The sequence below is a fragment of the Megalops cyprinoides genome, chromosome 5 (genome assembly GCF_013368585.1).
Source record: "Megalops cyprinoides isolate fMegCyp1 chromosome 5, fMegCyp1.pri, whole genome shotgun sequence".
Lineage (NCBI taxonomy): Eukaryota > Metazoa > Chordata > Actinopteri > Elopiformes > Megalopidae > Megalops > Megalops cyprinoides.
In genome coordinates, this window is record NC_050587.1 from 17,220,732 (window position 1) to 17,234,721 (window position 13,990).

The 13,990-nt window shown below is 40.6% G+C and overlaps 1 protein-coding gene across 1 annotated transcript in view; it reads right to left on the reverse strand.

Moving 5' to 3' along the window:
- man2a1 (mannosidase, alpha, class 2A, member 1) overlaps window positions 1-13,990 on the reverse strand; it is a 102,723-nt gene that overhangs the window by 59,717 nt on the left and 29,016 nt on the right. Inside the window, exons 5-6 of the mRNA XM_036528970.1 lie at window positions 7,344-7,471; window positions 4,042-4,215 (exon numbers count right to left, since the gene is read on the reverse strand). Of these exons, the coding sequence (XP_036384863.1) occupies window positions 4,042-4,215; window positions 7,344-7,471 (302 nt within the window). The remainder of the gene's footprint in view (window positions 1-4,041; window positions 4,216-7,343; window positions 7,472-13,990) is intronic.

Sequence of the window (13,990 nt, forward strand, 5' to 3'; positions counted from 1 at the left end):
GAAAAAAATACAAAAAATGTATTTGCATGTGAGTATCTGTAGGTGAAAATGAAGGACAAACAGTGCACACTTCTCCTCATTGGTTTCTTCTTTCCAGTAAATTTGACCAGTTAGCATTTGAAAAGGCAACATACTAGATCTTACGGATTTCAAAGTATGGATTTTATGGATTGTGAAATACTTCATGTTATGAGAGCTGCCAGAGGTGAAACCATGAGCCATGCTGCCAACAAAACCAACCTGAGACACAAAAGTCCAATGCAGAACAAACATTATGAATAATAATGATTAATTGTGATTTTTTGATGGATTCTATAACATAACCTGATATTGACACAGACTACTAAATTGTAGAAGTTTTGCCCATTACTAAATTAAATCACAGAAATGGTTTTGGTTCAGTCCAACGGCTTACAAATGCTGCCCAAACTTAACACATCTGTGGAGATCACAGCTCCTGCAGGAGTCTCAGGAGAGCTCCATGACAATTTCATTACACTCACCACACATAAATCTTATGGTCCATCATGGAATAATGGCTACACTTCAGAATATCATACTAATGGTTACAATCAATTCACACAATATAACACACAAAGCTGACCTCAAATAAGACCAATAAAACAGATCAAAAGACAGTGTTCAAAGCGGTGTAAACACAAGATAAGCATTTATGGAAATGATCTTCGAGGAATTGGTCTCATAATGGAATAAATGTAAATGGACTGCAATTTTTCACATATATTATGTACTCTACGCTGACAGTGTTTGAGGCTGGTGTGTGGTTGGGGAAAAAAATCATGAGATTTCCAAAACAATAAAGGCCCCTAGGAACATAGCAGGCTCAAACCTAAGCTTTGCCCGGTTTAATACATTTTAATACACAGAATTACACAGAATGATCGATCAGATAGGCTTTGACTCTACAGCACTGGTGATAAATGAATAAAAAGCTTGTTTTTAGGAACTGCAAACGCTGTGTATCACACAAAAGAACACATGCTGTCATTCCCTTTGCAAGTATCTGACAGTGTGACACTGCATTCCAAAAGTAAACTGGTGTACAACTCAAAAAACAAGGTACTATATTAGAGTGACTATCGTATTCCCTTTGTTGGGCTGCCTTATGTACAATGACTCATTTTTACATCAAAGATTGCTATTTCAAAATGTAATCAGGCTCTTGTGTACCTCACTCCACACAAATGGATCTATCAAAAAAGAACAGACTCAATGCATGAAAGGTTATCACAATTCAGGTTTATTACGTACTACATTTTAAAGTCCAGAGGAAAACATCTACTTTTAAAATTGCCCGACCACTGTGATAAATTGAACCTAATCCATAAACAGAAAGCTCTGTATGTGAGGCTTGAATTTTTGCTGTATTTTTGAAATAGTATGGGGGAAAGTTGACTTCTTTCAGATTAGACTAGCAACTGGGGGCCATGTTTATCTTTGCTGTTAGTGACAGAAAATTAACACCACGTTAAGCACTGTCTAATTCAGTTCTTCTACAGAATGACTATATATTGAAAATATAAATTGTAAGCATAAAGAATACACTGTATAACAAGTATATTCAAATTGCCATTATATCACACATTCATCTTTGCTAAAAGGGTACCTTTTCTAGTTTCCACAGTTTTATGCTAGTACTGGCAAACATACTGCTGAATACTAAAGAAGGGAGAATGATGTTTAAACATGATGTTTAAGACAGAACATGGTAGCTACCGGCACATAGTAACTCATGGCACTGAAGCCTCACACTACCAAACACCAGCAACACAGAGGGTCAGTGGCCTTCTCACACCACACTGTTTTTTTGGATAGAAACAGGTCTAGAAAAGCAGGAGATGACCAATAAATGAGATATAAATCTTTGAGGAGAAAGCATGAAATATCATAACGAGTAATGGTTACTTGCTGGCAGTCATTCTATAATGGCAGACAATCTGACATCTCAGACACTGTGCACAGTCCAATATCTTGGGGAAACCACACACACATCTCAGGTATGTGGCCAATTATTGAAAATAAATGAACAAGGAAATACAAAAGTTACCTAAGAGATCTGGAACAAATGCCAGTTTGAGGCTTGAGTTTAATCAACTCAGCTGGATCCAAGATTAAATCCCAAAATAAAGGTATCAGTTTTATGTTTTTTGTTGCTTCATTGAAAAAAATCCTCAATTTTAATCCCCCACTGAACAGTTCACTTGGCGTTGGCAACTCTGCATAATGTAGAGGGTGAAGTGACCAGAGTGTTCCTGATGTCTCCTGGTGAATATAATCATTAGCCTGCAGCAGACTTTTGTTTGAACCAGAATTCGCTTCTCCTTCAAATACACAGCTTTGTCACGTGGAGGAAGATGACTTAAGACTGTTACGTGTTTTTGTGCAGTATCCTTAAACATTCTAGAGGGGTGACTGTAAGCTTGAGTGCGACGAGCATATGAGGGCCTTCATAACATACCCAAATCAAAGCTGGGTCAGCTTTAGGTGTAATCAAAGATAAACACCTAAACCATGGTCCATCAAAACAGACACAAGGAAATTTTCATTTACGGCTACATTGGTATTACTTGTTCCTTTTGATCCAATCCAAAGTTACCTTTACCATCATTTACCTTCATTAAATTAAGTTAACAGGCATGAAAATGCTAGCGCTACAAAAAACTTTAGGTACCTACCAAAGCGGGGAACAGCACCGGAAGTAAACAACAACTGGGAAGCAAGGCATAGGCAGTTTACAATCGCGATTCAACAAAATTGGCCGCAGCTCGTGACGGGAAAAGCTGCAAAGCCCTGCTACTGGCAGGGGGATTTAATAAGGCCTCTGTCCAAGCAGCCGAGGGATCAATGAGCGCTGTATCATGAGGCCGGGAGGGTTGGACAGTCACCAGCTCTGGTGCGGAGCATCTGGGAAGTGGGCTCGACCGAGGGATCAGTGGAAAAAAAGTGCACCCCTATCTCATGGCGTTGCCCCCCCCCACCCAGCTCCCGGACACGCACTACAGATGCTCCCGGGTAAATGAGGATTACCGCCTGTTTGACCTCCAAATATCCCCATTGGTTTAATCTTGTGATTTGAAGTGCTTTGCTGGTCTCATCTGCATATCTGCCCCGTGCGGCGGTTCATATTGTGCAAATGTGTCCTTCTGCAAGTCCCTGAATCTTGAAATATTTACTTAGTCACCACCTCTATTGGCATCGCATACCACTGCAGCGAGGAGGACAGATTAGTCAAACTAAGCATTGCCAACGCTGTTCAATTTCATCAGCAATTTGCTGCTGTATCATGAACTCCCATGTGTACAGTGCTTCACCAAAACCCAGCCTGCGCTAAAAATGTGTGTGGGAAAAATAATCTCCTGTCTTACATAGCCTGGGCAGGGTGTTCAACCAGTGCTTGGCCAACCTTATCAAATGTGATGATTTTCATCATTTGAATCCACACAACCCAAGGCATCAACAAAGTTTCTAACGATACCAAATCCAATATAAATAGATGCCAATTATGAAAATAATATTGAGCTAATTATCATAATTAAACAGAAGAGTGGTTATAATGGATTCTGGAGAACTAAATGTCCCATTCATTATGAGATGCACTGATATTGATGATTCGCTTTTACAGATATGGCAAGCCATATTCAAAAGGTGGCAGACTGTCATAGTGGCTTAATATCGGCAGTTGAACTTGACATAAGGATGAATGTGTAGGATGTACTGTATAGGATGAAAGTATAGGAATACCTATTGCTGTGACATCTTTTTAAATAACTGAATTAGGCATATTGTTATACACTTCTTTCAGTTGTTCTGGTACTAATCCAGTTGAGTTCTTCATAAAAATCAAGTGCACTGTCATGATGTTTGAAGTCAATCACTTCATACTAGAACCGGTCAATGGGAAGCATGACTTTGAATGGATTTTTTGTAAACATATTTAAGACACAACTAACATCAAATTAGGAGCACACTGTCATTTTCAACAAATGCGTTTCTGATAAAGCAACACTACAACAGCCTTACCCCAGTTCTGTCTCCAGAAGAACTCCAGTGTCTTCTGTGTAGAGAAGTGCTTCTTCACCGAGTAGTGTATTCTCTGGATAAGCATGTTGGATAACCCAGCTTGTTTCAGCAGGTAGGCCATGGTAGGAGAGTGTCCAAAAGGGTCTACTGCCCAACCAGTCTTTGGTTTAACTCCTACACAGCAGCAGAGAGGAGGCAAATTACCAAAAAATGTCATTAACATCAGCACCACAGCCAATATTATTATAAGGACATTGCTTGAGTCTAACATGCTGAGCATTTAAACTGCATCATTAACAGCATAGGAATGATTCTGTGCCAGTATTTTTGATCAGTATATCTGGCAGATTCTTAAATGAGTAATTTTTATTAAAAAAGAGGCACTGTGTGAACACCACACATCATTATCAGGACCTGATATTAAACAGCATGAAAGCAATGTGAATCTTTTGTTTTCAGAAAGAATTAAGGATCCTGTAGGTCATTTAGCTACTACTTAGATCGGAAAGAAACTGATGATCAACCAAACAATAATAATAAAAAAAAACACTTTTCTCCTTGGTGAAAGCACATCAGGGCAAAGATAATGATTACGTAAAAGAACAAGATAGAGGCCAAGATAAGACACCCCAATGCTGTACCCTTGAGAGAGCCACTTACTGTGAATCGCATCAATAAAGACCGTGTAATGTAATGTAATATTTATGTTAATGTGGAGGTCAGTCATTCAAAGAGGCCTGATTAATGACAAGGACATTGTGTGACCCTCTCAAGTGGTACCTCTCCATGATCCGAAGTGCTACGTTCTCCACTAGCCTACAGATGGAATACAAATATAAATATTGACCTCGATAACACCCATGGAGGGGGAAAAAAAGAGCAGTGATGCACACAAGATGGGCAAACAGATGAGGGTTTAATCTGCTCTTAAATTTCCGCCTCAGTGAGGCGCAGAGACAGCTGACATTTGTTTGGCTTTCAGAGTCTTGCAGAGGAGCAGACTCTGAGTTTGGTCATCAGTGCTAGCTCAACCCAGGGTCCCCCTGGGACTTCCAGTTCCCCCCCTGGGGAGGTCAGCTATGGTGGGATGAATGACCCCAGAGAAGAAGGACGGAAAATCGAAAGTCTTGTCTGGAGAGTGGTGCGCTGTTCGAAGGCACGGCATTCTTGACCCGGGGTTACTGGGTTCAAACATTTGCTGTTCTGTGTTCACAATATGAATGGAATACAATGCTCGCTGCGCAGCAATACCACTTGCTATGCCAATCTGCTCCACACAATGAGGTCCAGTATCATCTCCAACACCGTTATTCTCGGTTGGGAAATACACAACAATCCAGCAGGTGGCGAAACCTGATTAAAGGTCTCTCATGCTGTACTCCTGAGAAAACTGATTGATGGGAGTAACGGAATTAGCTTGAGTGCTGGGTGTACTTTAGTACCCCCCTGTGGCCAACAGCTTGCGCTTTGCACCCCATGCCATGACACGTATACAAACAATGGGCCCTATTTAGTGGAAGCATCGTTACAGTTTAGGGTTTCTAAAACTGATCCTCATTCATTCAATGTATCATTAACTCCAGCCTCTCTCTTATGCAAAGTGGAGTACATAGTTACTGTGACACTCTGCCCTGCAGGTATTGTAGTGTACAAAGACAATAAATTGTCAGGAAGTTTCATCTGAATATCAACAATGAATGTCACTGTTCAGAAACGGGTCATGCAGATTAATATAACTTCTAGTATTCCATAAAGTTTGATAAGATTAGCTAGCTAGTGACTAGGTTGTCAAGTGGTCTAAAACACATTCCAATGGGTTTCGGGTCACCTCTGCTGTTCCTCTTTCATTGTGTCATACTGCCATTTCAACATCAACTTGTCTGAAGCTACAAATCATACTCTTCAGATCTGCAGAATCCTGCAGGTAGTCCAGACCAGTTGGTTCAGACCATTGGCCTGACTTTATAGTTTGGCATTTCATAAAAGGAGAGCTAACACCAGCCATTATGTGTAGCCACATTCTCAATGCCCAGTCTCCAACTCAGCACAGAACTCAGGTGCCCGCATGTCAGAGAGCACTCTTAAAACATGGTCACTTGTGTCACTGTGGAGTGGGCTCTTTAAAGCTAGGCATCGAACAGGCTGACATGGGCTGACAGGTGTTCCCCCGAGGGGACAAACCCACATCTGCCACACTGTGGGCCTGGGATGAAAAAACTGGGGATAGTTGTGTGGAGGACAGACGTCATACTGGGAGGAAAATAAACCTCAGTTGGCCTGGCAGGACCAGAACAACATTTTGTGACCATCTGTGGGGGGTGGCTGGTGCCCATTTTCCTGACCTTCTTCGGAAAGGATGGGGGGGTGTGAGGACATGAGGATGAGTGGGATGTAGGGTATCAGTGCTGAGCCACAGAGGACGGGGCACTCTGCAACCAGCCCCAGATGGATCCTACTACCTGGGGGTGAAGGCCATTTCTTCAGCTATGGGGGTTCCCTCTGGGCAGAACAGATCGGCTGTTTGGTGGATCACTGGGGAACTTGGAATGCCTACTGAGCTTTAATATAGACTGCTGAATAATGTACTGTATGCTAGAAAAAATATAAAACTCATTCTAGATCAATGAAACTCAATTTTCTCATCCCTACAGCAGCTCAGAGGCCATTGATCTCTGTATTAAATATAATGACACATTACGATATAAAGATTACTGCATTACTGGATATTTTTGCAGTTCAATAAGCACTGCCTTTGCAGCTACCTTTTCTTTACCATTACCACTGTTTTATACAACTGCATGCAGTTCTACTAAGATTGAAAATCTTTTGGAAAAATACAAATCAACCTAAACTGTAAAGTTTTGTGTGTGTATGAGTGAGTGAGTGAAGGATAGAGTGCGAGGGAGAGAGAGATATATCTATGTTTATACCACAGGGTGTTTTGTGAGACTCACAAAGAAGAAAAAAGTGTGTGCATGTGTGCACACATGCGTGCGTGTGGTATAGCTGGACACTAAATTGGCTGTGGTTCTTAAGAATCGCATATATAAGTTACCCTTGATTAACCTGGGCCTGATTACCACAGTGCTGAATCCCACACAAGTCTAATTAAAGACAAAATATTCCTCAAATTAATAGGACAGAAACCATAAAAACACACAACAAATTCAGACACCATTAGCCGAGTCCATTGTGAATTATGAGCCAGTAATTAAAGGCATGCACTGATTTCCAGACTGGTCGTGACATGAAACAAAGCAAAAGCAAGGTTAAGTTCAGCCATCTCCTACATAATAACATACCTAGGTTTTTCTCCAACCACTGATGTCCCTCCAGGAGCTGGTCGATGAGCGCAAAATAGTGCGTGCTGGCCTCGTCCGGCATCACCCATCCTCCGGTGGCGATTTCCAGCTGGCCACGCTCGATCAGGCTGAGAGGAGGGGGGTAAGAGAAACTGACATTGAGAAAAGCCTCTCCTCCTTCCAGGGGTGCATTCCATTACCCTCTCCCTCACTTTATCGAACACCTCAAAGCAAATTACAGGGCCACCCATTCATCCCGAGTGTCCCAGCCTCTTAGCGTGCGCATAAATACCGTCATCATGGGGCACCTGAACAGGCACTCCTGGCATAGCTCGAAGTGAGAGAAATCTGTTCGCTAATGGCAGCGCTGGTGTTATGCATTGCCTCACTTCCTCGAATCCCCTTTTTATCCGTGTACTTCTGCGTCCCCGAGGCAAAGCCCAGACAATTCTGGTATGGATTTAAGAGAAGCTCCCACAGAGCCCAACATGTTGCGAATGCTCTCCCCCTCCCAGAGCAAGGGGGGAACATTTTCATTTAATTCTACAGCCCCTTGAATATTGATCGCATTCACAATCCATACAATGGCTTTGCTCTCAACACGGTCTCCTGAAGAGTGTGTGCGCGTGTTTTTATTCCTGGAAACAATGATGCTGACTGCACAACACATCACAAAAGTTTCTTATAGGCCTGTCTTCACCTTGGCCCCGCACATATGTGGATATCGCTCTTACAACACTGGGATCCGGTACAGGAAGTAGAGAAACAGCTGACACAAAGTCTTTTATCTGCTGGAGCGTGGAAGAAAAACTTTGATGAGAAAGTTACATTTTCAGCTTGCTCAGAACATCTGGACTCCATAATACAATGCCCTTGTTTAGGGAACACTCAGAACATTTCTGATGGAAGGACCCTTACCAGAGAAATCGTTCCTTGAAAGTGACTGAAAGACTCAATGCACTGAAAGGAAACGCTCCGCATTTACGATATGAAAGACCGCTGGATGAGGAATGTCAGAAAGCAATTAAACTGCATCAAAAGTGAGATCCTAGGAAATGCAATTTGCTAGGGCTGGAATGGAAGGCTACACCGACTGAAGTTATCTTTTGTCACCTTACAGTACACAAAAGTGACAGTCTTGAAGTGCAAGGTTAAAACAAAGTAAAGAGTGTGACACCTTTAAACAAAATCCATTAACTCTGACAAAGAAAATAAATTAGCCTGGCATTTTCTTGTTTATAATGGCATATTATCTTATACTACGAGAATTTCTTTGACCTTTTTCGAAGATACTGAAGTAATTTGTAGTGGCTCCATACACAGAAACTAATCAGCATAATTGCAATAGGTACATGTGTTGGGAAAGAACATGGTGACAGCAGAGAGGGATAAGAGAAATCGATACCCTATAACCACCTTCAAAAATTTGTAGCAGAAATTTCTGTATTGCAGAACTATGCTACAATGCTTTTGTGCAACTTCTACTGAATTCTAAAATAAGACATTTCAATTATACACATTGTTTTTATAAATCACAGATTCACAAAAATGTATAATATATACATCTTAACACATTTTATATATATATATATATATATATATATATATATATATATATATATATGTTATATTATAACATTTCAGAAAATGAAATTGAATTGAAAGTCATATAAATAAAATTTCAGTTAATTGCATAGATACAGCGAACTCTTCATATACAATGTAACTGTTGTCAGAAGACAACTACAATAAGAAAGCAGAGAGACACTCATGGTTAATTCAACATTTAAAATTCAAACATTTAGTGACTAGTGAAACCAAGTTAAAACGATTCCATCAGGTTGATAATTAGAGTGTGGTCAGGGGGAACAAAGTATAAGCATGTACCCTTAATTTGGAATAACTGCCAACACAATGGTCTGGAGTTTTTCTGATGTCCAGAGCCGGACAAATAAAATATTCAATCAACTTCAAGGACTGAATCGACAATACAAAGCAAAAACATGGACAGTAACTGATTTTACTTTGCTTTTGATCCAAAACTTTGCCTTACCTTACAAAGGACCACTGCTGTGCATGCCACTGCAGTCTAGCACAAACAAGTCAATTTATTACACTGCCTATCAAAATCTTATTACAATTCTCCTTCAACGATAAACGGGGGATGGGGATATAACACTATTAGAATTTGGTGTGGGGGGTCCCCAATGAGTGCACTTAAATGTTTTCATTTCTGGATGGGTGGTCGTTTGGGTCCGAAATTCACTCCATTACTATTTCGCCCTGAGGCAAACATTTGTCCAATTTCCCTTACCAGCAGAAGGGGTGAGTCATTTTAAGACGGCCTTCATACAGAAATGCACCATACTGTCAACTCATTTCGTACAGTACACCGTTTACTCAAGAGTAAGGCCATGTATTTTTGATGTAGACTTCCACAGTGACCTTTCAGAACACACCGCAGACAGGCTGTAATCCTTCCCTTTCGATTGTTGCACACTCCCTGTGTGACTGAAACACTCTATTCCGAGTGGTGAAAGGACCCACCGAGGTGAGCCAATTAGCTATAGAGAGATGGCAGGGGACCAGGCAGCAACTTTTTCCAAGAACTATTATATTTTCACAGGTTACATTGTGAAACTACAATCATATTGCCCTATTTGGTCAATTCAGCCTTACTTTTGATACACATTTTCTTTTTTCCCCTTCTCTCTTTTCAATTTCTGTGTGTTCTCTTCCCGTGCTTGGGACTACATCATACCAATTCAGTCTTCTACAGCTGAAAAGCCCCCTTGGAAGTGTATGCACAGCAACATAAAGGCCATTAAAGATAGTCCATCTGTGGAAAAAATGAAACTCAGGGATTGCATTTGGTTGAACTTACAAAGCATTTATCTACAAGACTTCTACTGAGGGACATATACTTCATTTGCACTTGAAATGCATGACTCACTTTCTTGGTTTCCTATTCAAATATTTAGTAGTTTTCCACAGACCGTTTCAATTAAATCTGAATGCTAAATGGTAATAGCAAGTTAATTCTAGGTGCCCTTTACTTCACTACACTGTGCTCAGGGGTGTTAAAGATTTAACCAAAATGCTAATTATCTGCTAATCACCAACTACAAACCGGGCTTTGATAGCATTGTTTTGTATTTTAGAGGACAAAAATGAGACCACAGAATAAAAAACATTAATTGCACCGAATTGTCTGTAATTTCTGTCTGTGGCGCACTGGTAAGAGATTAAACTTGATTGCTATAATAAATGCACCAACACAAATCATTTCGCTGTAATTACAGTGCTGCACACAATATGACTTAATGGGCCTCTCTCCCGTTTCCCAGGGACCTCTTGAGAACTCAAATGAAAAATGATCATTCTTTCTTTCCACAAAGCCTTCTTCAGCACACCATTTCCCACTAATGACATCCGCAAGTGAGACTCTTCCCCTCCAGAAGGCAAGTCTTCAAGAGCAAACTTCAGCAAAAGTCACCTCGTGCACCGCGCCGCGTGGCAGCTAGGCACTCCCCTGTTCGGTAAAACAAAACAAAGAGCTGCCACCGGACGCGCACACACCACAGCTCTTGTGCCTCTTGACTTCACATCCTTCCTCTGCTGTGGTCCTGAATTCAAATACAAACTTTCAGGGCAAGACTACCCTCCAGGGATTCAGAAAAGACACAACTGCAGCTAAGCAGAGTGAAGAGAGTATAGTGACTCAGCACTGAAAATCACCTGCCATTTTTCCTCTTTGAAACCCTGCAGCACGGAAGCTGGAAAAATCAGCAGTGTTTCCCGTGTTTTCCTATGGGAGCGGGAATAGCAAGGCCGCTGCGTAGCAAGTTGTGGTGGGCGGGTGGGGGTGAGGGTGGGCTTGTGTGGGGGATGGTGACCTGAGCCTTCCCCATAAATGATGGACTTCTTGGACGTTTAAGCTTAAAATTACATACCAGTCTTCACATTTTTCTGACTGATAAGGATGGTAGGTCACAATGAGACCACTGAAAGTGCAGACTGCTACACAGGCTCAAAAATGTACCTGTCCTACATACATTATATAAAGATGATCTTTTACATTAAGGCTGTTTTGTGAGACCTCTCTAGAGAATCTGGACTGAGCTAACACTGCTAACACTGCAGAGTATATACTTTTCATTTCTGTCTCTATATCTGGCATTATTGTCCAACTCTGCCTACTCCTCATCCTTAAACAAATATGACAAACTTTCATAAAAGACTATGCTCTCTTGTATCAACAGACCTGTGAAATTTAATTAAACAAGTAGACAGTGACATTAATAGCAGGCATACATTCTGTGTGGATATTTCTGATTTATGGTTCCACTGACCAAATCTGAAATGAAAGCACTGCTATGTCAGCCTAATTGCATAATTCTGTTTGAAAGACCTGGGCATTTCACACAATAAGACTTGGCCTAGAGCTTCCAGTCCTAAGCTGTAATCGTTCAACAACAAGAGTTGCATACCTGCAGTAGGTGAATGTTGTCGTGTCATCAATTGTCATTTGACAACGAGTGCCTTTTTTCGTGCTCTACAGGACTGAAAAACCACGGGACCAAATTCACAATGTACATCCGGACATGTCGCAGTGTAGAATTCTTCACACACGTGCTATGTGAAAAGCATTTTCATTGGCCTTGGGCTGTTAGATACACATGCACAAAAGAGTCAGATCAGTAAGTTATTGAGAGATCTAAGGCCATTTCAGGGAGCCCAGTAATGAGTATGGATGGCACACCTTACACTTCATACATTAACAGAATCCATGGGCTTGACCTTCTGAGGTCTTCCTAAGAAACACTGGCTAAATATCGAGATCACTGAAATAACCATTCCACATCAGGGAGCGAAAAGCCAAGTCGCCATGTTCTGTGTTTGAAAAGCACCCAGTGAACTTTTAGCTACGTGGCCTTCTCAGAATACTCATTTACAGAGATACACACAATATAATGTCAAGCTTAACATGTAATCATCTTTTGAATAATGGCACAAATGTGCTTCAATCAAACTTTCTCCTTCTCCTAGTTCAAACAGCAAGCAAGAAACTGAGGATGAAGAAGTATCAATCAACAAATATGAAGTGAATGTAAAAAGAGCCCCTGAAATGTAAATGATGGATCTAGTGTGTATCTGGGGAAAAAATATCTTGGACCTCCGGATTTGATGGGTATGAACTGCTAATATAATCAGGAAGTGGATTTATGTAGGGCATAAAATATGTAACAGTCTCCATCTAGAGATAACAGCATAATATTTCTGATAAAAACAAGGATGTGACTTCACCAGGTCAGAGGAAATCAAAAGTCAGATGTAAAGTTTTCTACTTCTGTATTTCCCAACACATAACTGCAATAAAATACTGTGGTGTGATGATTTATCATTAAAAAATGCGCTTGTTTACGTTTTTTCTTTAGCTCTGGGCATGCCTAGGGCTGCTCGATTAAGGCAAAAATCATAATCATGATTATTTTGGTCAATATTGAAATCACAATTATTTAACAAGATTACTCGTTGACTTTGGAAACATCATGCATCTATTGAACTTTTAACCCTTTTGCGCATACAGTCACACCGGTGTGATTAACCGTTTAGCGTGTATGCTAAAACTGGTGCAATTAGAACACTAGATTGGAAAAATTCTGGCTAATTTTAGCTTTGAGGAAACAGCGATTTAACGTTAAAAAAATATAGCAAATGCTAACTGAAAACTATGAGAAGCTTAATAATGCTAATGAATACATAATGAACCATGTAATGTAACATGCGCTACATAGCATAAAAATAAGTTACGTGCGAAAGGGTTAAAAAAACGTAACTCTTTTTAACAGTAATATATAAATATAAATACATTTCAATAAATAATGTGGCACAATAATCGTTTTATCTCTCTTACCCTGTTTTCATAATCGTTGGAAGCCAAAATCAAAGGCCAAATCAGCCCTAGGTATATCTGCAAGCTATATACATATAGTGTATACTATGAAGCTCTAAAATATATTATTTTTCATGAGGTCTAACACACTTACAAAAAAAATCAGTATTTCATAGTGTGTGCAATTCCTTTTCACACCCTCCAACAGCTGTTCCATTGAGCACCACCGCAATATCTCTATAAAGACAAAGACAACATAACGCATGTCTATATATCCACACACAGACACAGACACACAGACAGACAGACACACACACACACACACGCACACACACACACACACACAGACACACGCGCACACACACGCACACACACGCACACACACACACACACAAACCTACACATAAACCTCCAGTTGGATGGTGGGAATGCTACAAATGCCACTTCTGGCCTGGAGTTGGTGGGTTATGGTTCGGAGCAGGTCAGTGCAGGTACATTTGACTGCCTAGTATCTGATGTGACCAGGTGTCCATATTCTTTGCTTGACAGACGTATGTGTGTTTATGAAAACCACAAAGGAGGAGGTAGTCTGGCACAACAACAGGGAAATCTTGGGTTCTCCAGCAAACACCAAATAATTTTTTCAATTGATTGCTGCACATGACCAGTTAGACAGCCACATCTTCACAGCATGTCATAAGGAGGGAATGCTTGTTGAGCTTTTTTATTTCTCAGTTAGGACAAATCATAT